Here is a 24,432-nt window from a genome sequence, read left to right on the forward strand (position 1 = left end):
ATTCTTCTTTTCGTTAACTATTTTTAGAATAATAAAGATCAAATTCTCATTTTCTTTTCCATCAGGTTCCACTAGCCTCCTCGTATATCTAAAAATTGTATCCTTTGTTGCACACATTCTTTGCATACTTGTACTAGCCACATTTATGACTCACCCCTACGTGCCAACATACTTTACAAATTGATTGGGAAAAAATGCAACTTCTCATGACTTCTTTTAACATTTAATCCCTTAATAATTTGCTTCTTCAATTATGAACCATCAATTCATAAGCTGCAAAATATAGGTCGATCACATACTAACGAAAACACCAACAAGAATCCATGTGGAAACCACTTAGAGACATGGGCCAATAAGGCTTATCCATGAGCGTAGGAGCCCACCAAACGTGCACCACATGTGCGGGTCTGTCATGCCCTTATCTTCTTCTAACGCCTTTTCCATGTTTTTGTTTAATTATTCCCCCTCGACTGGTCGAAGTCACCTCAATAAGCCATAAAGAAGCGGAGGCGCCCATCTAAGTAATTGCAGGCACCGCATGTGAAGTTGTCTCGCGATTACCGGGAATCGGTGGGCGTAGGGCCGCCTTCTTTCAATCCACTTCTGTTGCCTTCAAAAGCTGGTTTTTTTTTGGTTAAAATTTCAATAACCAGTTTTGGCTTTTGATAAAAAAATGTTACCCTTTCTCCGCTGCTGATTGTCAAAGCTCGGCCTTTAATTTTTCGGGTTCTCTTGGAAGCTTTTTTATTCTGGGTTTCAGCTATTGATCGTATCCATTAAGCTGTAAATGAAACTAAATACGCTGCAGTCCATCATTACGTCGAGCGGATCTTTCTGACTCGGATACCTGTTACCTGGTACAGATTTAAAAGAAAGGGCATCTTTTGTGAAAAGCGGAATTCACCATTGAAGGGGTAAGCAGACGACCGATATCAAGATTGAGACGATTTTGTTCTGTAATCAATAATTATAGATGATGTTTTTGCAAAAAAAAATTAAATCGATGTAAATTATAGAACAGATTTTCCTGTTTTAAGACAAGTTTAGAATGTATTGAATTAGATTTGTTGTTCTGGTAGTTTAATCTTCTCCTAATTGACATGCAGACAGTAGGTGGTTCCTGCTCTAGCTGAAGGTAAGGTGACAGACAACCAACCAACCAACCAACCAACCGAAGAAACAGACAAACAAACGACGCTGCAAATCCCGAAATAGCATAATCCAACACACCCTTCTTTGAATAGTGACTCTGCGTTTTTTATCTTTCCTTTTGCAGGGAAGAATGGAGGACCAGTCCGCTCGCTCCTCCTCTCTGTGTCCGGTGATTCTGGTCGTCCGCGCGCCTCTCTTGGTCACTTTTTTTTCTTTTAATCTCTTCTTCCTCTATTTGCTACCTTCTTTCGCCTTCCAATGGCAGGTCCTCTCTTTTTCTTCTGAGACTTCCGAAAAGTCTACACTGCGCCCAGGTCTGCAGCTTTTCTTTTTCTTGGGTCAAAAGCATTTCTCTGTGTTTGGGACCCGCCACTACTTTAAATCTCACCTCACCATTAAAATAGCACCTTCCCCTTCTTTGCCACCAACAACTGTAATCCATCCCACCCTTTCTCTACTCTCTTTTTCCCTGCTTGCATCCTTTCTTTAATCGAGTAAAGGAGAGCGTTGAAGTGAACACTCTTCTCTCTTTGCTGTCTGGTGCCTTGACGCTTCCTCTATCTGTTTCGGTGTTTCGCCTTCTTTCTATCTGTTTGTGGAGCTGAAGATCTCCCGGAAGGAACTGAAATGACCTCCAGATCTCTCCTCCAAAGCCTAGACCCCAACTCCAAGGTTAGGGTTTTCTTCCTCTCTCTCACCATCTGTGCCTCCGTGCTGCTACTCCTCGCTCTCATCTTCCTCCTTCTCTATCTCTACTTTTCCCTCTTCGATCGCTCTCGCACCATCCCCTTCGACGCAACCACCCCTCTGAAATTAAACAGATTTTCGTACAAGGAGCTCAAATCAGCTACCGGCTCCTTCGGCCCCAGCAATGCTATTGGCAAAGGCGGGTCGGGCTCCGTATTTCGAGGCATCCTGCGAGATGGGAAATCCGTTGCTGTCAAGAAGCTCGACCTCTCCTGCACCCAGCTCGACCGTGAGTTCCAAAACGAAATCCAAATCCTTGGCGGCCTCCGTTCCCCCTTTATAGTTTCACTATTGGGTTACTGCATCGAGAAGAAAAAACGGTTTTTGGTGTACGAGTACATGCCTAATCGAAGCCTGCAGGAAGCACTGTTTGGAGATGGCCCTTCCTCGACTTTTTTAGGGTGGCCGGAGCGCGTCGAGATTATTCTGGACGTTGCCCGAGGACTGCAGTTCTTGCATTTGGAGTGTGATCCGCCTGTAATTCACGGGGATATCAAGCCCAGTAATGTGTTGTTGGGTTCGCAATTTCGAGCTAAGATTTCTGATTTTGGACTTTCCAGGGTTAAGTTGGAGAGCGAATTCGGTGCTGACTTGTTTAGTCAAGAACTGGGTCGGAGTCAGGAACTGTGGAAAAGCCAAGAACTCTCGGGAAATCTAGCTCTAGCATCGGAAACTAACGGGGTAGATTTTGCTCTTGCTCTACAGGCTTCTTCTTCATGTAAGAATAGTAGATTAGATTTCAACACGAAAAGTACGAATTCAAATGGCTTGAATTGCAGCGAGGCCGATTATAGTCATTACAATCCCAAAGGAAAGGAGGTTACAGTGGATTTCAGTGAGGAAGATCTGGGCAAGTATATGAATTATGACGACGACTCTTTTATTGTTGATCATAGCAAAGAGTTGAATTTAAACCCTTCCTCGCCTCCTGGTGATGATTTAATCACCAATTCTAAGCAATGGGGGAAAGATTGGTGGTGGAGACAAGACGGAAGTGGTGAATTGTGCAGCAAAGATTATGTTATGGAGTGGATAGGAAGCCAAATTTCTCCATCAACAAATCCTGATTGGGACGAAGACAGTAAAACAGATAAGACGGATCATTCTAAAAAACCAGTTCTGGATCACTCAAAAGTACAATCAGGTAGCAGGGAGAACACCCGACCCAGAGAAGGCTCCAATGGTCAGTCAAAGAGCAGAGTTGCCAAAGATAAAGGGTGTGGCAAGGGTAACAAAAAAATGAAAGAGTGGTGGAAGGAAGAGTACTTTGCAGAGATCAGTAAGAAGGGCCACAAGTTGAAAAAACTCGAAGGGAAGTGGAAGGACAGCTTAAAAACCATGCACTTCGGCCTGGGAAGGAGGTTTCAAGTTCGAAAGACCAGGCACGGAGATGAGGCGAAGGAAGAGAATGATCTTGGTGCTGATATCAGCTTTAGAAAGGGCTGGAAGAAGAAGAAGAGTCGGACCAGAAACAGTGAAGTGTGGAGTGGGGATTTGTTCAGTAGGGAACTCAGTAGTACAACAAGCATGAGGGGCACCATCTGCTATGTTGCCCCTGAATATGGTGGGTGTGGATACTTGATGGAGAAAGCTGATATTTACAGTTTTGGGGTTCTAATACTCGTGACAGTATCTGGGAGGAGGCCATTGCATGTTTTAACATCCCCAATGAAGCTTGAGAAAGCTAATCTCATAAGTTGGTGTAGACAGTTAGCTCACAGTGGCGACATTTTAGAGATGGTGGATGAGAGATTAAAGGACCAGTTCGATAAAGATCAAGCGAGCTTGTGTATTAATTTGGCTTTGATGTGCTTGCAAAAGATGCCAGAGTTAAGACCAGATATTGGCGACATTGTTAAGATACTTAAAGGAGAGATGGACCTTCCTTCCCTTCCACTAGAATATTTTTCATCTCCACCTTCAAAACTCTTTAGTAAGTCCAGAAGAAGACCTGCAACAGATGCAGAGTGAATCACCGAGCTTTTTACCTTCTTTGTGTCTTTTCATTTGGTCTTAAGATCATTGAATGTGCACCGAACTTGGGTAGTAAGAAGGACTTGAGACTGCTCTCGGTGTAAACAATGAGATGTAGGATTTGTGTCAACTTCTTTCTTGTAAATATTGTATGTTTTAGAAATTTTGGGAGCAGCCACGACTGCTGTGTTTTGGATTTATATTGCATGAATTGCAGCGGTGAAGATGTGGCATCTACTGAAGTCTGTGATGGATTAACAGAGAGCCAAACAGAGCATCCTAATGAACCAAACGATCGTAAATTTCAGATCATCCCATGGGCAAGAACAGACTACTTTCCCTGCTCACTCCAGTTATTGTTCACTTCTATATCTAGCATAACGAGGTAAAATGTAATAAGAAATCTCTACTGGCTTAGTTACGATCAAAACTGAAATTTTATGAGAAGGCAGCAAAAGCAAGCAAGACTTTTCATTTGATAATGTGAAGCCAGTGGGTGGCATTGTCATGATTGGGAACGCTGAAAAAAGGGAAGAACGACCTTTACGGCGAGACAGAGATCATAGATATTCGATTTGTAACTGCTGTATCATGTATGTTCATGGCCGCTCTGTGATATCATATAATGTCCATTCTTTCACGTATACTTGCTCGTTTGGGAATACGATGCCATGAGGGAATATTATGATGCGACCATCCACACTGTTAGCCTCCACGAAAAGAAAAAGCGTCGACCAGAAAGAAAAAGGGAATCAAAGATAAAAGAGCCGATGGGATTTCTTCGTTAAAATCACTGTCGTCTCCCACGTTTTCCAATGGGTATTGTTGAGAGAAATTTGAGGAAACTTCAATTCCCCAAAAAAAATAAACAAAAATTAATGAAAAATGAAAAATGAAAAAGAAACGACTCTACTCTGTGATGTGACACAAAAGGTGAAAGGAAAGAATTTCTCTTTCAAGTGCCCCTAACATTGAATCTCGTCAAATCTTCGTGTCACAGCTTGGGTAGGCAGTGGCACAAAGTTAAATCTGTTCAATTTAGTTTTTATTTGATCTACTTGAGTTTAAACTTGAAATAAGGTTAATTAAGTATAATAAGACAAACTCAAAAATTTTCATGCTAGGTTTGTTAACTCGTGCATTGATTTGTTAGTATAATTTTTTTTACACAAGTATCTTTTACTCTAGTTGCTTTTTAGTTTGTTGATAGTTACTCTTATTTACCTCAAACATCAAAGACTATCGATAGTTCAATCCTTTTGGGTTTTTCAATATCTAATATTGTTATTTGTTAATGAAATAAATATGGAGATATTTGTTCTTTCTTTTATGTTTATTAAATTAGTTATTATATATTAGAATGATCCATTGCAAAGTTCAAACTTGGCTCAGCTCTGTTTTCTTTTCCTTGCCTCGTTACTTCCACCTTTCAAGCTGGTTTAAACATCTAAGAATACGTGCTTAGATTGATCGCCACCTACAAAGCTCTGTTCTCTCATTCATGTATGTAACTTCCCCCTGTTCCCCTTCCCGCACCACCACCGCCCCTTCGTTGTCGTACCCCGATTTGAATCATAAAACGATGTTATAATAAGAAGCTTTGGTCTGCTTAACTGATCTTCTGAAACACGACTGTGGAGTTATCGTCGCATCCACTGGATCGTGGGTCTCTCCGTGATTCTTTCCGAAAGATTTAGACGAAATCAGGAAACAATGGCTCAGCATGTAAATGTTTGGAGAAAGAACAGTAATATTCGTGTTAAAAACTTAAAATTTTCTCTTATTTGGTATCTCTTTTCGGTCTGTTCGAGCTGCTGCTTCAACCTCTGGCACAAATAAAGATAGAAAGAGAGAGAGAGGAACCGCTTGCTACTCAACCTTTTATTTTTTAGAAAAGCCATATTATTTACATAATATTATTTTTAAAATAATAATATTGTCTTTATTTTATTACTAAAAATAATAAAATTCAAAAAAAAAATCAAATCTACATAAATGATGAATGCACGATATAAAGAATAAATGTAAAATAAGAGGAAATCAAATTTAAATTATTTATTTAATCTTTGATGATAAAATTAAAAATTGAGTGCACCCTTTATTTTTTTTTTTGTAATGAATAATTTTGTTTATATTGGATGGTTTGTGATTACAGCCCCATCGGACTAGTAGAGGCTAGGGCAGGCAACCCCTGAAGTGGACGAGGAAGGAAAGGAGTCCAATATTTTAGGCGAGATATCGAGTATCATAACAAAGATGTTGACTTTAAAAATACTATTTCTATATAGTTAAAACTAAATGTAAATTTTATAATAATTTATTTATATGATTATATAGTACGAGATTTTAAAATTAATTAATTTAAAAGAAAATTAATTTTTTTTCAAAAAAAAAAGTTCGTATTTATTAATAAGAAAATATCATTATTGATCGAGTCAAGTTTAAATAACTCGCTCGGGAATCGGGATCAATCTAATTCCACGTGAGTGACACTTACCCACGGATAGTATCAGATGCCGATAGAAACTAAAAAGTCTGAAAAAAACGCAAAGGAAAAGAGAAAAAAGGACCACCCTGGTGTGGTGCGCACTTATCTTCTCTCGGTGCACAAGCCGAGGTTCAGAGTAGTGGAGTGCTACTGTTAGAGTGCGCTACTGACGTGGAACGCACCTTCAGTGCGAATGTTTCTCTTACTCTTTTAATCTCTTCTGTCTGCGTCTGCAAAAGCAGCCAAAACACATCACCCGTACACTTCATGCGCTTCCGAATCTCCAGAAAGCAAACCCCTCTATATAATTCTATTTTTAAAATAATAATTAAGTATAAAGAATAATACCATTTACTTACCTATTGAATGTTAGAATAGATAGAGTAAATAAATTGGATAAAATACAAAAAACTTTTATCATCATATAAATAATAATAATAATTGATTAATCGGATACAAATAATAATTAATTAATTCCAATATATTTAATAAATAATAAATGGATAATCGGGTTAAATTACCTGAATACCTAATTGGATAATTTTTATTTATTTAGTGGATGATAGAAAAGGGTAAAACCGACACCCTATGTATGATAATTCTGTTTCAGCGTTTATTTAAAGTTTCAAAATGAACACGTGCGAACACATCATACACGCAATAAGGTGGATTTCCCGTTCACTCAGTGGGCCCATGCGAGAAGACGCCAAACTTCTCCGCTTGTTCTGGAAATGACAAAACTACCCCATATGATGGCAGTCGAGCCTTGAACAATCTCGTAATTCCGAGTAGTTTGTGAGTCTTTTAGTCTTTTAACGACTCGTGGGGCGTTAACTTCTCTTTACGTGAAGGACAAACCGTTACCCTTGTTTCGCTCTTTTGCTGCTCTCTGCCAGATTGCTCTTCCTTGTTCTCTGGACGAGTTCCACGAGTGGAAGACGGAGATGGACTTCGTTAAACTTATCTGCCCTAAATCTCCCTATGTAATACATGCTCACTGCAACTTCCCTCGAATCTATTATTCAATCCTCGAATAGTCTCAATTCTGTTTGCTGTCATACTAGGACCATTTTTCACACTAGCAAGCTTCTAACTAGTTGAGCTGTTGAATTTTCTTCTTTTCAGTCTGCTTTGCTATCATTTTTCAGAAATTCTATCTAAACTTAAAGAGCATTGTCATTCGTAAGGAGAGACACCACAGACTCAGTTTTCATGGAAGTTTTTTTATTTTTATTTTTTATGTTTATTTTCTTATTTTCAGGTTTGGGAAGGGAAAGGCTTTGCGGAATGTTTTGACAATATATATCCTTTTATTTTTTGGCTATGTAGTATGTCCACTAAATTTTCTTTTTTACATAGAACACGATCTGTTTTCCTTAATTATGTTTACGGTTTTTGGTTTCGGAGCAAATATGATAACTGTGGCTGTGATTGTTGTACTTGGAATCAGAAGAAGGAACAATTGTGGATATAAGGTATGCTTCAGTTGTATTTTCTACGACAGAAATACTTTGTTTTCTTTTTTGATTGGATTTGGTTGGATACTTGAATGCTTATTCAACAACAAATGGCTTGTTAAATGAGTAATTGCTGGCTACACGTATATTTCATGCTTGTAAGTACCTTTTATATCAGTGAACTTGATCTTGTGTTCATTAAGGCTCGACTTAAAAGCACTGTGGCCACCTATTTGATGCTCAATTCATTGCTTCTTTCCTGAGTTGAGCGAAAAGGATATTTGGATTTTGCTATGTAAGGTCCATATACTGTAGTTTAAATCTGGTCATTGTGGTTTATTTTAGGTTCGGAGGAGGCTTCTTTTGGAGAAGATGTTCTTCCATATGGTACCTATTCTTGGAGCATCTCTGTCATTCTGTGAAATTTGTCTGCTCTTGAAACAAAGCCTTCAAGGACAGGCATTTTTGCACCACAAGTGGTTATTCAGAGGTTCTCAATTAATTGCATGGGTAAGTGTCATAAACATAAGCTTTCTGTTTAGTGATGAACACAATGGAGCTGCCTGAGTAGCAACCTAAGTGGGTCAGGGACTACTATCCACTCCTACCCTGCTAAAGGTTGTGGCATCCTGCGTTTGCAATAGTCATACGTGCTGTATAGATGATTTTATACATCATGAAGATAAGGGATGTTCTTCTAGTGGAGAGTTTGTTTTCATGTATAGGAGCATCTATTATGAGTGAGAAACTGTACAATTCAGATGTATCTTTGTATCTCATTTTGCTGTGCCCTAGAGAGCAGGTGATCACAATCCTATTTCTGATACCTAAAAGTTGGTCCTCTATATTTTTCAACCGGGTATTGTGTTACTGTTGGATTGCAAAGATCCTCCTGGAGATTCCTCACTTACACTCAATGTTCTTATCATTGGAGGTATACTTAAACGCAAAATCATTTACACTCCTACTTCGAGTATTTTGGTCCATTTTTAATTACTTTTAACTGTACTTGCTTATGAAGTCATTTTTGTTGACATATAAGTGATCGGAAACTTTTTAAGTTCTTCTCAGTTTGGCCGCTTGCATGTATCGTTTTCATTGTTAATTTCTTTCACAATTACATATTTGTAAGTTTATTTAGTCTTTTTCCTGACCATTCTTAGCATCTAACAGAACACTCCTTTTGTTCAACATTAATTTTGGTCATTAGTGACCATATAGATAAAGTCTACAACAAACAAATGCCTTGTAATGGAGACATGAAAGTATGTAATATGAAACAGTGCAATGCAGAATGGTCTTCCAAAGGTAGGTAACAAAGAATGAAACTCCTTGATTAAATTAGAGAAGGGAGACATGACTAATCAATTCAAATAAGTGTTGGATTTACCCTCGTTTTTGAAGTTTGTTAGCATGCTTGGTGTGTTACTTTGGTCAGATATAATATAACTTCTGAAAAAAAACACAGCTAATTTATTTTGTCTGACTATGACTTGAAAAAATGATTCTGAGGAGGAAGTGTATGCTAACAGTGAAGGTGTTGGAGGACATGAAACAGAAGACAGTTAAAATAACAGTAGGTAGCTATCAATTCTAGTATTCAGCTCAGAAAGGATTGGAATTTAATTTTTCCATTACATTTAATGCTGCTAGCAGAAAACAAGATCTTTCTGACTTCTAATAATTTTCAAGTGTTTTTTCCTTCTTTGTTCAAAATGAAAGTAAATGAAAGCATTAGGAATTTGCATATATAATTATTTTAATGTTTGGTGGGAAGCTCCGTATGGAAGTTTCTCATGGACCTTTAATGGCTTCAAGTTGGTGACTTGTATTTGTCTTCGTTGTTTGACCCATCAGGATCTTCTTCATGCTTTCTGTTTTAAAAGCTTTATTTTTTTGTTTGCTTCTCCCTAATAAGTGACCTTCTTGGACGTCTGTGCTTTATTTGGACTCTAGAGGGATATGATTCCCCCTTCATTAGATACATGAGGGGCAACTGTCATAGTAAGTAACCAAAATGTTTGAGTAAACTTTTATTGACCCAGGATTATCATTTACCTGTTCTATCAAAAGCATAAAGATCATAAAAAAATTTATGTTACACTTTTCCTTGCTCTAGATCATCCATCAGTTAGAGATAATTCTTTTTGGAATGGCAAATTAGATATAATTTGATCTGACAGATACTTTGAATTTGTTAGAGATAATTTCATCCATCAGCTACAGATAATCTGAGCCATCAGTTAGAGATTATTTGAAGTAGTGGCTTCTAGTCACATTGTTGTGCAAAATGGATTCATTGGTTGATCTGGCAGACAGCAAGATGTTTCAGAGAGAGCTGTGCTGTTTTCACGGATGTCATATTCGGTGTCTATATCAACATTTTCAGAATAGTTCAACCAAATAGTGGGAGCAGGTACCACTGCCAAAACTGATTACACCCTAATTGATGTAAAGGCATATCTGTCATTGTGGATATCAGTTATTTTACTGATCGTTTTTCCTATGTATCAGTGCAAAACTTATTTTTGAATAAACTGCTGTATTTGTATTGGGTTAGGCAATTTTATAGAGTTATAGACAAGCACATTTAGTATTACTTTTTATGATAATTTTTTTAATGAAAATGGTGAGAGATGAATTTAATCACGAGAGAATGCACAAGGGAACCAGGTCTGAAACAGCAAACACTAGAATTTTCACTATTTGTTATTGTTTTATCATGTCCATTAAATGTTGGATAAAAAAGATGGTCTTTCATCTTCTGTCACAACCTCAATATAACAAATATTTGGTGTCCTCTGGCTACAGGAAACATAATTCTCTTGAAGATGAATTACTCCCACCCAATGAAGATGTGGAGGAAAATCGTCAGGTTTGAGTCAATGTTACTACGTGATTTTTTTAGTGAAAAATCTTTTATTCGTTGTTTACATCTTCAAGATTCACTGCCCTTTGTGACCTCAAAGCCTTTGTACCTGTGTTTTCACTCATCATTTCAAGCTATGATATGCTTCTTTCATTTTTCTGAGTTACATTACAGGTTTTTATTCTTCTTGCAGCTGCCACATTTTATGATTGTCTTTTATAAATTGTTTTCTCCTATGGCAGAGAGAGTCTCCTTACAACTATTGGCATCTTCTAACCTTCAAACCTATCAGTCCGGTGATGGATCTTGGAGTGACAAAGCAGCTTGATTTTGAAGATTTAATTCAATTACCTCAAGAACTTGATCCTCTTTATTGTCAGACTACATTGCTAAAATGCTGGGAAACTGAGCAAAGTGAGCATTACAGTCACCCCTCACTGTTTAGAGCCATGTTCCGTGCATATGGCTGGCCTTATATGCGTCTGGGTTTGCTGAAGGTAGATTGCTTTTGTTGCCACCAACTCTATGTTAAAGGAACTTTACAAGACTCTGATTTCTGTTGTCTTCGCTTCTGATCGTTTATATTGGACGCCTCCTGCATCTCTTGCCTACTAACTACTATTTGATGTGCATGGGGCTCAACCAGTCTTCTAGTTATTGGTTAAAAGGTTTAGTTTTTTTGTCTTGTTTTGTATAATGTATTATTTTTTAATAAATGAGAAGTTTGATCACCATTATGTTCTCGTATAGCTTTAGACACACTAATTCAAACAAGACATTTAAGAATTTATTACTTTTATACCCCTGTATATGGTTTAGATATTTACATATCCCTAAATTTCTAATAAATACCAAAATTTCTTAGTGATATCATAGAAAATATGTACATACATCTTAGTTGCAGACCGTTTTCCTAATGATGTGCATTGACTATATTTTATTTTTTATGTTGGCTTCTTTTTGTGACGACTTGTGGCTAATTTTTTTCTTTATGTAATCGTTCTTGAGTTGTTCAACAAGCCTTCCTCTTTTCTCTTGTATCTCATTCTCCTTCTTTGATGTATGTTGAAGAGCAAATAAGGAGGAGCCTTACATGACTTTTACAATAAGAAGTCTCATAGAGCCAGAATTAATATGGAGTTTCACAAGAGGGGATCTCATAGAAGCGTCTTAGTTAAAGGTGTTTTAGTTATGTTAGTTTTCTATTTGTGTTCAGTTGTTCAATTATTCTAGGACTTATCTTTAGTGTTTAACTTTGGGTTTATCTGGGACAAACCTCTATTATAAATAGATGCTCATGTACTCAGATTACATCAAATTAGTGAAGAATTTCTCTTTTCCAGAAATTCAACATGGTATCAGAGCGGGTTGTATGAGTTGACTCTGTCAACCCACAAAGATAATGTGATCCTTTTCTAATTTATCATCTCTAGTAGTTTAGATTCGTATTCTATCTTTTTTCTTTCTTTTTTGTCCTAGTATCTGTTGTTTTCTTGGCGTTCACACCTCCATACTGAAATTTCATAAAGCAAATTATATATTTCGGGAAAGATCTTTGAGTCTACTTTCCAAAATAAAAAGAAGTTTGACAATCGGAATTTTCTGCATAGAGAAATCGATATTTGAAGCAGCAAAGGTCAAACTGCAAGAGAGGTTCGAACAGCAGCAAAAAGCTTAAACTTTCGAGCCGTTTTATAGTATCAAGAATGAGACTTTATATGGAGAATTAGATATAAAAAAAATTGTAAGTCTATTTTCCTACCTATCCAACCAATTTTCAATCTGAGTTTCTAGAGGGAGATATCGATCTCGGAAGAGACAATGGTCATGCTAGCCAAAGAAGAAAAAATACTCAGTTTGGCCAGAGTAAAGAGTCCAAAACATATTAGATTATTTCTCTCAAAAGAAGTATATTTTATGAAGAAATTTATACTTGGATGAAAGGTATCGAAGTCTAGTTTCAGAAAGAATTTTTTTTTTTGTCAATCTGATCTATATTTAAAGAGATATTGGCATTGGAGTCGACAAGGGTTAAGCTACAAAACAAAGAAAATCAACAGGTCATAAAAGATTCATGAACGACACTTTTTATGCCAAATTAGGTATCAGTTTAAATTGTTTGTGATTCTAAGCTATATTTTTTGAGATATTGATATCAGATTTCAAAAGTTTCAAAGGTCAGTTCTGCCGACAATCTTTTTTTTTTTCCCTATTTTCTCTTTTATTATCTCTCCATGCATTGAAGTGAGTTGAGTTTCCTTTTATCCTAAAATCCGAGTTTTTTAGCTAAATTTATATTCTAATCAAAGAATTTTGGTTGGACTTAATCACTCCTTGATGTGCTCATTCAAGCTATGCAATATCTTGTTTCGATATTGCTTTGAAGTTTTGCGTTTTTGTTACTTGGTTGTGTACCTTCCACATAGTTAACTCCGAAAAATTGTGGTTACCCCAAAAAAGTTATACTTGGTCAAATTTATTAAGTTCTACCGTTATAGTCTCCCCTAGTTTTTTTTAAAAAAAGGGTCACTTTGGAAGTATTGAGTGTTGTAAAGTTGCTTCTTCTGGTTAAAGTCATTTTCCTCTAGTATTTCTTCAATTTATCATCTTGTGTTTTTATCACTTCAGTGCAATGCCTAGACCCACTACCTAAAAAGTGTAAGAGTGTGCCCAACATCTAGGTTGAGTCAAGTCTTTTGTTCTTCACCCAAGATGTGATTTGTGTTTGAGCTACCCTTAAAAAGTAAGTAGTCTCTTTATTAAGCCCTAAAGTTGGATTATTTTTTCGCCTTTGAAAAGTGTGTTTCAGACTATGACCATTCTGACTGGTATATGGAGCTTTGTCGTACGACTAGGAGTGATTTTCTTCTCCCATATTGTGTTTTGTCCAAGTTGGGTCTCTATGTCTTGTTTATCCCCAGCTTGAGGGAGAAAAGTAGAAGAAGAAGTACAAGAAAGAGGTATTTTGTTCCACATGTTGTGATAATTTTTATGACCAAAATATTCGAGAAGGGGAAGGAAAAATGATGAGAATTTAACATCTATGAAGAAGTTTTAGCTAATGAAGATTGAGGACCAAGAATATTTTTCCTTGCAAGCTAAAGTTATAAACTCCAACTTGTGGCAAGTGTTGAAGAGTATACATAATTTTCACAATAAGAAGTTTTACAAAGCTAAAATTAAAATGGAGTCTTATAGGAGTCTCACAAAAGAGTCTCAATTAAAGGCGTTTTAGTTATGTTAGTCTTCTATCTGTGTTCATTTGTTCAATTATTCTAGGACTTATCTTTTAGTATTTAACTTTGGGTATAACTGGGATAAGGGTAGTTTAATTGTAATTAGATTCTACTTGTATCCTCTATTATAAATAGATGCTCATGTACTCAAATTACATTAAGTTAGTGAAGAATTTATCTTTTCCAAAAATTCACCAACGTACTTATGTCGTTAAGTTTTATCAGTTGACTTTAACTGTCATAAAAAACTGAAATACTTTCCTCCCAAATAACATTGTGACCCCTTTTACATTAAAGATCTATGATTTATTTAAGGTTGGCCTATAAAAGTGATGTGGGACCCACTTAATAACCATTGAAGTTGGTCCCACATCATCTGTATGGGTCCTACTTATTGTCTATATCACTTTATGTTAGCTTACATTCATGAGCTCATAGACTGTACAAATAAAGTCTTAATGTTATTTCTTTGGAAAATTTGTCTTTTTATGTGTTGAGTGGGAAACGTCCCACATTGATACATGTTAAGAAATATTATTAGTTTATCAGGTTGAGAAATAGGCCTCCTAAGTGGCCAGTCATTATGGGATAAAATTATGCTTAATCCTACATTGCATAGTCTAATTAGCTAAAGAAACTTAAAGCCAACGGCATGTTGGTGATTTTGGTGACATTACAGGGTATGTAGGTATTAATTTGAAACCCAGGTGTATGGCATACTTATAAATAAAGCGGTTATTAAACTTGTCATTTCAGTTGAAGATTACACAATGATGGAAGCGCCACCATCTTGAGAACAAAAAGAGATCTCCAAGTTTACACTGTCACTCTTTATTGATCTTTCTTTATGTCATGGGTACTGTTTGGCAGCATGACAGTAAATGTAAAGAATATCTAAGTTCTAGATCATGACATATTTGATTAATAAATTTTATTGTACTGCTTCCACACACACACACACACACACACACACACACACACACACACACAAAGGGAAGGAAAAGAAGAAGAAGAAGAAGAAGAAAAGTAAAAAAAAGATAGGACTATTATTTGCTTTGGGTAACTATATATATTTTTTGCAGGTAGTGAATGATGGTATTGCTTTTATGGGGCCATTGCTTCTCAACAAGCTTATTTGGTTTATTCAGCAAGGTGTTGGAACTGTTTATTGGCTTTGATTCTTATTTATATTTATAAATTTTTTATAGCATAAAATTAAGAGATTCACTAATGGTTGCTCCTTGTGTTCAACAGATGAGGTCATTCTTATTTTTTTTCTCATACTAGTGTTCTTTGGAAAAGCATTGTCCTTTACTAAATGGAATAAATGATATTTTTTTCCTATATATCCTTTTTTTAGAAAGGATGATGTTATTAACAAGACAAAAGCTACAAAAGCTTGAGGGAGCAAACCCTTAACAACAAGGGATTGGAGGGAAGCTCCCTGCTTAGCAAGAACATCAACGACAAAATTTGCAGATCTTGGAATGTGAGACCAAGCATAGTCAAAATGAGAAACAGTATCCATAATCTCATAGTACACATCCCAATCACTCCAAGGAGGGGCAGAAACATGGGCACACCAGTCGATCACCACCTTAAAATCTCCTTCAATATGGAGAGGATTGTTGTAGTGATCATGAAAAATTCAGAGTCTGTTTAGGAGGCCAAGGAGCTCAGCAGTTCCCAAAGGGCCAACAAATGAGATTATCTGGTTGCTTGAAGAGTAACGAATGATGCCACCAAGACCGGCCTTTCCAGGGTTACCAAGGGAGGAACCATTGAAATTGAGCTTGAGGAAACTAGGCTGGGGAGGCAACCATTTCTCGATGATGAGAGGCCTCGAGGGAGCATGCAACCGAGCCAGGCCATGCCAACTGTCCCGAATAGAAGAATCCAAGAATGAGGAAGAAGCCTTCTTGGTGAGCAACCAAGAGGAAATGTACTCGGAAATAATGTCAGAGACTCTCCATAGACTTGAACTTGCCCTTGAAGCATCTGCAGTTCCTCTCATTCCAAAGACCCAACGGAATGTAGGCAACACAAGCGGAGATTAGCATCTTGCCCAATATGGGGAGGGCAATGCCAAGGAGCATCTGGCTGGCTACAACCAGATCCGCGGGCATACAAATATGCAAGTCAAGACAGTGGATAATGGAGGTCCACACCTGCCACGAGAAGGGGCATAGAAGGAGAAGATGGCTGACCGATTCCTCCATCGTGCCGCAGGGAGGGCAAAGGGGATCCACTGAGGGATTGCATTGCCACCTAAGATTGTCTGTCAATAGGTACACCACATGAAGAATTTGACTTTAGGAGGGGCGCTGAGACTTCAAGTGAAGGCCACCTCATGCTCAGCACTGAGGGAATTCCATCCCTTGGTGAAGTGGTAGGTTGAGGAGACAAAGAAAAAATGTTAGGAATTAGACACCCTAATTCCAAACTAATGAGAGCAATAATAATAATCGCAGAAGAAAGGAAAGCAAACGCGAAAACAAACAAGATTTATACAGGTTCGCCTCAAGGTGAGACTACGTCCTGTCTTTCGCCGCTACAATAATCCACTATGAAGATGAAATAGTTTACAAGAGAGATCGCACACACTTACAAGTATTGTTTTTCTCTAACCTCTCTCGACCGCAACTGATGCTCCTCGGATGATAATCCTCGTCAAGGTGATGAAACCCTAACAACGATGCTCCCATATATAAAGAGAAAATTAGGGCAACCGGATTACAAGTGTGAAATCCCCAAACTACCCTTAATGACACAACAATCAATATATTGTGGACCCGACCGGGGGCTCCCCGCACCCCTTCCAACCTCCACGACAACCTTACCGTGAAGGTCGATCCACGCCAGAGGGTAAGGTGTTAATTAGGCTCTACAACTTAGCAAGACACTTTTGTCTGGCCATCAAATTAACTTGTCACTGGCTTGGACACGTAAAACGACTGGATGGACTCCAAAAAGCGGGCAACATCCAAAGCCTCAGAATCCGACAAGCCTTGTCGTGGGTGAAGGTACCATCTGCCATCACATCAAACCTCGACCACTGTAAGCTCCCTCTAAGAAGATAGATGAAATAGGCTGCCAAAAGAGCTCCTTAAAAGCTCACTACCAGTCCACCAATCCTCCCATAATTTGATAGACTGGCCATTACGTACATAATACCGAATTGCTGAGCAGAAGGTCGGGAGGAGAAGGAGAAGAGACCTCCAAATTGGCGATAAGCATCTTCTACTCCCTCTCCAAGTCCAGCAAGGAGAGGTCCAACCAAGCTTTGCTGAAACCATGGCCTTCCAAAGGTTGGTACAATGAGAGTTGAACCTCCAAATCCACTTCAGTAGTAAAGCATGATTCATGTTCTTGGTGAGGTGAATACCTAATCCACCAAGGGACTTGGGGAGACAAACATCATTCCAACTGACCAGATGGTATTTAAATTCAGCGCTAGTGCCCCTCCAAAGAAAACTTCTTTTAATCTTTTCCATAATCTGATAGACGGAGGCGGGACAAAGCATAAATGATAAGAAGTAGTTTGCCGGCAATGCATGACTTGAGAAGGGTGAACGTCCTTGCCTTAGTAAGTAATCACCCATTCCAAGTGGCGAGGCGCATTTCGAGCTTCTCAACCATCAGAGCCCATAGGTCCTTGCTAAGACGGCCGGTGAATGAGGGGAGCCCGAGACTTGTATCATCTGCGTACTGCAAGATAGAAACATCAAAAGCCGAGTGATGACTAACTGGTGGCAGCCAACTGAGTTCTTTGATCGAGTTGATCACGGAGGATAAAAAAATTCACCACAATGTTGAATAGCAACGGAGAGAGGGGATCACCTTGCCTTATGCCTCAAGTGCCCTTGAAGAAGCCACAAACCGTACCATTAAGAATGAGAGTATGAAACTGACGACACACAACTCCTAATCCAAAACCTCTAGCGGTCACTAATTCCCATATGGTCCATCCTTGGAGTGGCTAAAATGGTCGATGAGCTCATGCGCAACCATGGTAGAGTCAAAAATATTTCTTCCTTTGAGAAAAACACCTTGACCTTGGTGGATCACAATGGGGAGGAGAGCCTTGAGCCGATGCGCATGAAGCCTTGCTATGATCTTATATCTGCTGGAGATGACACTAATGGGGCGAAAGTCACCTGGCTGCTCCACATTGGTCTTTTTAGGGACCAACGCAATGAAAGAGGCACTGATGTGCAGAAGGTAATGCCCCAGTTTTAGAAACCTTGTATCATAGCAAAAATATCCTCCTTTATAATCGGCCAACTTCTTTTGTAAAAATCGCCATAGAAGCCATTGGGACCCGGAGCCCTATCACAAGCCATACCCAGGACAACCCTTTCAATCTCACTATGAGAGAAGGGCATCTCCAAAAGATGCATGCTGCAGGGGAGAGGCTGGCGAAGCAAAGGTGCTGGATTTTTGGCCTATTGTAGCACTCTTTGTTGTAAAGATCTGTGAAAAACTTGAGCAAAATATCAGTAATGAAGGCTCTATCCGACGTTACCTCATTATTGTCGCTTGGACAGGTAATTCGGTTAGACCTCCACCTTGTTGAAGTAAGGGCATAGATTTTTTTTGTGTTTGCATCCACTTCGACCAACCATTTGAACCAGGCCTTTTGTTTCCAGCAGAGCCTCTCTCGATGTAAAATAGATTGAAGGTCATTCAAAAGCGAGAGACGGGTCGAGAATTCAGAGTGGGATAAATACCTTTGCTCCTTCGTTGAATCCAAGTCGGCAATCCGAAAAAGTAGGGAGGTTTTCTTAGCACCCAGCGAAGAGTGACAACTAGAGGACCATTCCTTCAATTTGGCCTTAAGAAGCATCAACTTCTGTGGGAGGAACCAGTCAGCTCTGTCGTAAAGCTGAAATTGGGTCCACCAATCCTTTAGAAGGGCATCAAAATGCTGCTCCAACAACCAGGTATTCTCAAACTGGAAAGGGGAAGGTCCCCATCTACCAAAAGAGGTAGAAAGGAGAATGGGTCGGTGGTTCGATCCCACCTAGTTGAGCACCATTCTAGTCATGGTCTCATACAATTCATTCAGGGCTGGCAAGAAAATGATCCAATTTGGACAGGATCGGCTTTTGCTATCTATTCGACCAGGTGTAAGATTTTCCAAAAAGGGGAATCTCATGTAACTCACGACTGCCAATAAAGTCAGCAAAGACTCTCATAGAGGAGATGATGCCGGTTGTTGGCGGTTTCTTTTCATTGCAGAAGCGTATAGCATTGAAATTCCCATAAAAAGCCATGGAAAAGACCATAGCTGACTGAGGTCCATTAATTCATCCCAGAAACAACCCCTCTCACGGTATCTAGTGGGACCATACACACCAGCTAAACACCATTGTTGGCCCGAATTGCGGTCATGGAAGTGCAGCCCAATGGAGTAGTGACCTTGAGATACATTCAGAGCATCAAATAGCATGGTGTCCCATAGAATAATTAAACCACCAGAATGTCCGAGAGCGTTGATAGAGATCCAATTCAAAGAAGGACAATGCCAGAGGTTTTTGGTGAGAGATTCATCCATTCTGACACTTATTTTCCTGAAGAACCACAATTGAAGGCTTATACTGAGAGAGAGCGATAGATTATGGCTTGCTTCTGCATACACCTGATTCCCCTAACATTTCAATAAATAACTATCATTGGTGGTTCTTCTTTTGGACTCCCGCAGAATTGTCATCATCCGGTAGGTAGCCATTGTATACTACCCCTATAATTCGAGCCAAATTCATCTTCTGCCAAGTTTTGTCATCGTATTGATGATGCTTTGATTGAAGATCGGCGACCAACCTATGTGATCGTTTGTTTGAAGGGGGAAATGGAATCCGGGTAAGTTCAACGCTAGGCTGCAGAGGGACAGCTGCACTGGACTCACCAGGCTGGAGGGGACGATTCTGATTCTGATTCTTTGCTTGTAGGTAGCCAAAACTGGAGGTGATGGGTTGGTTGTGTATGAAGCAGCACCGATTGTGGATTCAGAGTCAGAGTGATAGTTTTGCTCCGGTGGAGGATAAGGAGGGGAGCAAGGGGGAGTGACCATTTTGCTTGATTGAGGAATGGTGCTGGTGATGGAGTCCGATAGAGAGTTTATAGGTTGATTTTGAGTTAATTTGGGTGGGGCCATGGACAAAGTTGCCAAGGGTTGTGTTTGGCACTTGCTCAAAGCGGCAGAATCAATGCATTCAGTAAGGTTAAAGGGGGGGTTTTCAGCATGGTAGTTGGATGAGGAGTTATTAAGGGGTGACGGGTTGGGGTTGGGTTCCTCTGGGACATCACATGGTAATAAAGGTGTGGGGCCAGCAGGTGTAGGAAAAAGGGTGGAAAAACTCCACGTGATTGACTGTTTTGGGTTGAGGCATCTGACATGGGGCAGGGGGTGTTGACAGGTTCAAGGGCTGTTGTGGTGGCAGTAATGGCATGTCTGGCAGCTGGAAAGCAAGGTGTTGCAAAGCGGCTCAGGGACAGAGGATTTGAATTTGAAGTGGGGTGTGGCAGAGAGGTTGATGAGTCCGAAGTAGCCATTGAGGAGTTGGGTTGAGCGGGTCGACTCAGACGGGTGATGACACTGTCAAGACGAGGTATTGAGCTCAACAAAAACGAGCTCCTCTCCCGCCTGAGAGGAAATGTCGGGGAGTCCGCCGTAGACATGTCGGAAAAAATGGTTTTGATCCAGAAGAAATCCGATCCCACAACGATCTTGATGAACAAGTGATCCAACCAGCCCAACACCGGAGCAATGAAGACCATGGCCCTATCGAGTTGGGCTCTGTTGGCGGTTTCATCAGCCAATTTAACCGGCCTACTGAAAGTCCTTCCAATACAATCGAGCATATCCTCCATCCAGAGTTCATTCGACAACCAACAGATCGAAATCCATTGGCCAAAGTGGATTTTGGAGGGGTTGCATTCCATTCTGAATTTGAGACGAAGCAGGTATGTTCCAGCAAGGGAGGCTCAGTGCAGCGGATTTATCTTCAGGGGATCGGGGGAGGAGGAGCCATTGAAGTGGACCCAAAAGGGAGACATTTGGCCAGTAGTTGAGCCAGAGATGATCTTTGAACCAGGAGGCGAGGGTGGAACATTCCCAGTTTGGCAAGAGGACCTCGACAACAACTGCCAAGTTGAGAGATTGGCGTCCCATCATTAGGGAGTAAGAAAGCAGGGTGATGGTGTATTTAGGCAATACAGCAGGAGCAAATGTCGGGGGGTGGGACTAGGCTCAACGATGGCTTTGAAGTTGGGAGAGGGGAAGTGAGGGTCAATTTCACTGGGGAGGATTGGGTTTGAGATAGATTTCGGCCACCCTAAATGAGCGAATGAAAGCAATTGCGGAAAGTGGTCCAGTCAAAGGAGTTGCCTACTTGCTCGGAAAAATAGATCCAGGCCATGACGAGGTCTCCTCGGCATTGAACGATCTTACACTCTCTGGCATTTATGTATTTGAAGACCAAAAAGGAGAAAGTGATCGAGGCAATGCTTAACTCCTTTAATCTTGGCGCCAGTGCATAGTCGCTTGTAACGTCGTCAAAATGCTGACATTGTGTCCACAATTCATTGTACTTGGAATCATATTCCTAGATCAGCCAATTCCTTGGCTGATAAATTGGCTAAATTTGGAACCTTAGCAATTTCTCATTGTTTGGGAAGGCTTCCACCCCCTGTAATCTTGCTCTTCTAAGCTTTTGATTTAATAAAATTCAGCATCATTTAAAAAAAATGCTGAAGAAAGGAGAGCCATGTAGACGTGGGAACTGAGATAAAGGACCTCTCTCCCTGTTCTAAACAGTAATGCGGACGTAATATCCCCTTCTATCCACTATGGTCTTCAAAATGAGCTCTGTGCCATCGACGGTGAATCCGCTCACCAAATTTGAGCTAGCTTCTATCATACCATGTTCCTTGCTGTAAACCTTCGTCTATCCATTCTGTTCATCCTCTGTAAATCAATTCTTCCCTCTACCGTCATCGTCAAGCTGGAGTGCAGAGGAAACACTTCTTGTAGACCCAAGAGGGCAGACCCGATCATCGCCGTTGGAGCAAGGCAGACCATCTTCTGTAGTTGTCAGCGAAATTTGCTGAAGCCCATCATTGTCGTTTTCCAATTGGCGACGAGAGCGCCGATTGCGCTCTCTGTCACCCACTTCTTCCCTTCGTCATGCGTCTGCCATCTTTTTTTTCCCCATTAGCTAATGTTTATCACAGATCCTTTCCTATATATCCTAAATATCAAGTTTAATTTTCAAAAAAAATCTCTTATTTACCATAAGAAATATGTCTAAATGTTATTATTTTGTCATGAAAGACTGTTGACTGCATATAGTTGTGTCATTTTTTTAGGTTCTGCTGAGATGGATGGTCTTGTACTTGCTATGTCATTGGGTCTTCTTTCCACAATTAAGTAAAAGCTACTCATCTCCGAGATCATTCTTGTTATTTTCTATTGTTAACATTTGTATTCAACAAAAAGAAAAAGCTTATGGCTCAACTTTTGACCAAGCCAAGCTCTTCATCGATTATTAACCTAGACAAACTGTAAAATTTTCTCAAATGTTGCAGGTCTTTTCTTGACACACAGTATACTTTTCATCTTTCTACCCTAAGGTTAAAGTTGCGGTCTGGTATCATGACTATAGTTTATCACAAGGTATGACCACATTTTTTATGAAGGTTTATCTTCTGTTATTATTATTCTGACATATATCTGGAGCAAAGTGTGTGCTTTCATTGCATTTTGATTATTAAATGCATGATTGTTGATGCACTTTACCAAAAAGCTGATATACTTGAAGGATTTGCTCATAATATTTTCCATTCTGGTGTTGTAATCCTACTGAGAATCACAAGGAATTGTGGAGAAAGTTTTAAACATTTTATGGCTTTAAAATAAAGATTATATTGACTGACAATCCTAAATAAGATAATTTTGGTTCTTGTTCTACCAAAGCAAGTTCTACCTGCCATGATTAACTATAATGGCTTCGATCCCAGAACCGGCAACGAATATATAAAAATACTTAAGGTTGTGTGTTTGAAACATTACAATTTTGCCATTTTCTAAAGACTAGGTTTAGTGAGTAAACTTTCAGGCTAAGAGGCCACATAAATCCATAAGTATCTTATTCTCAAGTTAGTTGATGAGTGAGAGTTATAGAAGTTTGCTTTCATCATTGAGTGAGAAGCTGTTGGAAGTGATTTTCTAAACCAAGATGTGGCATCTTCCTTCTCTTCTGTATTAATCGTCCTTTTTTTTCTGAAAGTTACTGTTAAGGAATAGTCCCACATGGATTAGTGAGTACAAAGATCTTGAGTTTATTAGTTGGTAAAGAGGTTTCCTAAGTTGGCTAGTCACTTTGGGATAGGGCCTTCGACCTAATTTAACATGGTATTAGAGTAGGTACTTATATGTGGGCCTACGCCTAAACTATCTACTTGTAAAGCCACAAAAAAAGGCCTACACCTAAAACTATCCACTTGTAGAGCCACAAAAGGGGGCCTACACCTAAACTGCCTACTCCTAAATTATCTACTTGTAGAGCCACAAAAGAAGGTCTACACGTGAGGGGGAGTGTTAAGGAATAGTCCCACATAGATTAGTGAGTACAAAGATCTTGAGTTTATTAGTTGGTAAAGAGGTTTCCTAAGTTGGCTAGTCATTTTGGGATTGGGCCTTGGACCCAAAACTATCCACTTGTAGAACCACAAAAGAGGGCCTACACCTAAACCGCCTACTCCTAAATTATCCACTTGTAGAACCACAAAATAGGGTCTACACGTGAGGGGGGGTGTTAAGGAATAGTCCCACATGGATTAGTGAGTACAAAAATCTTGAGTTTATTAGTTGGGAAAGAGGTTTCCTAAGTTGGCTAGTCATTTTGGGATAGGGCTTTCGACCCAATTTAACAGTTACCATAATGTGAACTTCTGCAACTACTAGCAAGTTTCTGTAGCACAGTTCTGTAGTAAAAACCAATCTTAAAGTTCAGTTTCCTTTCTCTTTTCAATTTGGTTTGCCTAATTTTAACATCCTTTGTTCATTTACATGCAATTCTCTTGTTCCTTTCCTCTTTAAAACTTAATTCTATTAACTTGGTAAGTAAAAGCAAATTGGATAGACCTGGATTGAATTTTTTATCATTTTCCCTTAGCCATGATCACTAAACCCTTATCAAGCCAAATAATCCATTCAGTTATCTAATGCATGGAAGATTCTTGAATGCATTTTTTCTTTTCTGGTGTTTTGTTGGATATGTTTGTGGTTGTTTACTTTAGTTTTTGTAGTTTGAATCATTTTTCTTTTGAACTTATCATGTGATATAAATAAAATATTGTTAGAAAAAGTGTTCTACATTATTCCCCTTCTCTCTTGGCAATAGGGTAGGATTCTCTTTATGGAAAAGAGAGCACTGAAGCACATAAGGGTCTCTGTTGTCCCCTTCTACACCTCTGCAGAAGAGATCTCCTTTTCGTGGAGTGTGT

General features: G+C 39.2%; 2 protein-coding genes across 2 annotated transcripts in view; both read left to right on the forward strand.

Annotated features, from left to right (window-relative positions):
- Positions 1 to 1,354: 1,354 nt before the first annotated feature.
- LOC137950410 (putative receptor-like protein kinase At1g80870) lies at positions 1,355 to 4,383 on the forward strand. Its single transcript, XM_068796857.1, has one exon. The coding sequence runs from the start codon at positions 1,780 to 1,782 to the stop codon at positions 3,868 to 3,870; it is 2,091 nt and encodes a 696-aa protein (XP_068652958.1). The 5' UTR covers positions 1,355 to 1,779; the 3' UTR covers positions 3,871 to 4,383.
- Positions 4,384 to 7,290: 2,907 nt separating this feature from the next.
- LOC137950020 (ABC transporter C family member 13) overlaps positions 7,291 to 24,432 on the forward strand; it is a 45,576-nt gene continuing 28,434 nt past the window's right edge. Inside the window, exons 1-11 of the mRNA XM_068796358.1 lie at positions 7,291 to 7,344; positions 7,623 to 7,663; positions 7,752 to 7,836; positions 8,164 to 8,328; positions 8,621 to 8,752; positions 10,134 to 10,234; positions 10,630 to 10,693; positions 10,930 to 11,184; positions 15,006 to 15,075; positions 22,294 to 22,354; positions 22,513 to 22,600. Of these exons, the coding sequence (XP_068652459.1) occupies positions 7,306 to 7,344; positions 7,623 to 7,663; positions 7,752 to 7,836; positions 8,164 to 8,328; positions 8,621 to 8,752; positions 10,134 to 10,234; positions 10,630 to 10,693; positions 10,930 to 11,184; positions 15,006 to 15,075; positions 22,294 to 22,354; positions 22,513 to 22,600 (1,101 nt within the window). The 5' untranslated portion in view covers positions 7,291 to 7,305. The remainder of the gene's footprint in view (positions 7,345 to 7,622; positions 7,664 to 7,751; positions 7,837 to 8,163; positions 8,329 to 8,620; positions 8,753 to 10,133; positions 10,235 to 10,629; positions 10,694 to 10,929; positions 11,185 to 15,005; positions 15,076 to 22,293; positions 22,355 to 22,512; positions 22,601 to 24,432) is intronic.

This window comes from Aristolochia californica, unplaced genomic scaffold (genome assembly GCF_029961685.1).
Source record: "Aristolochia californica isolate CCGP_79_NKW_82.1479 unplaced genomic scaffold, dmAriCali1.0.hap1 SCAF_14, whole genome shotgun sequence".
Lineage (NCBI taxonomy): Eukaryota > Viridiplantae > Streptophyta > Magnoliopsida > Piperales > Aristolochiaceae > Aristolochia > Aristolochia californica.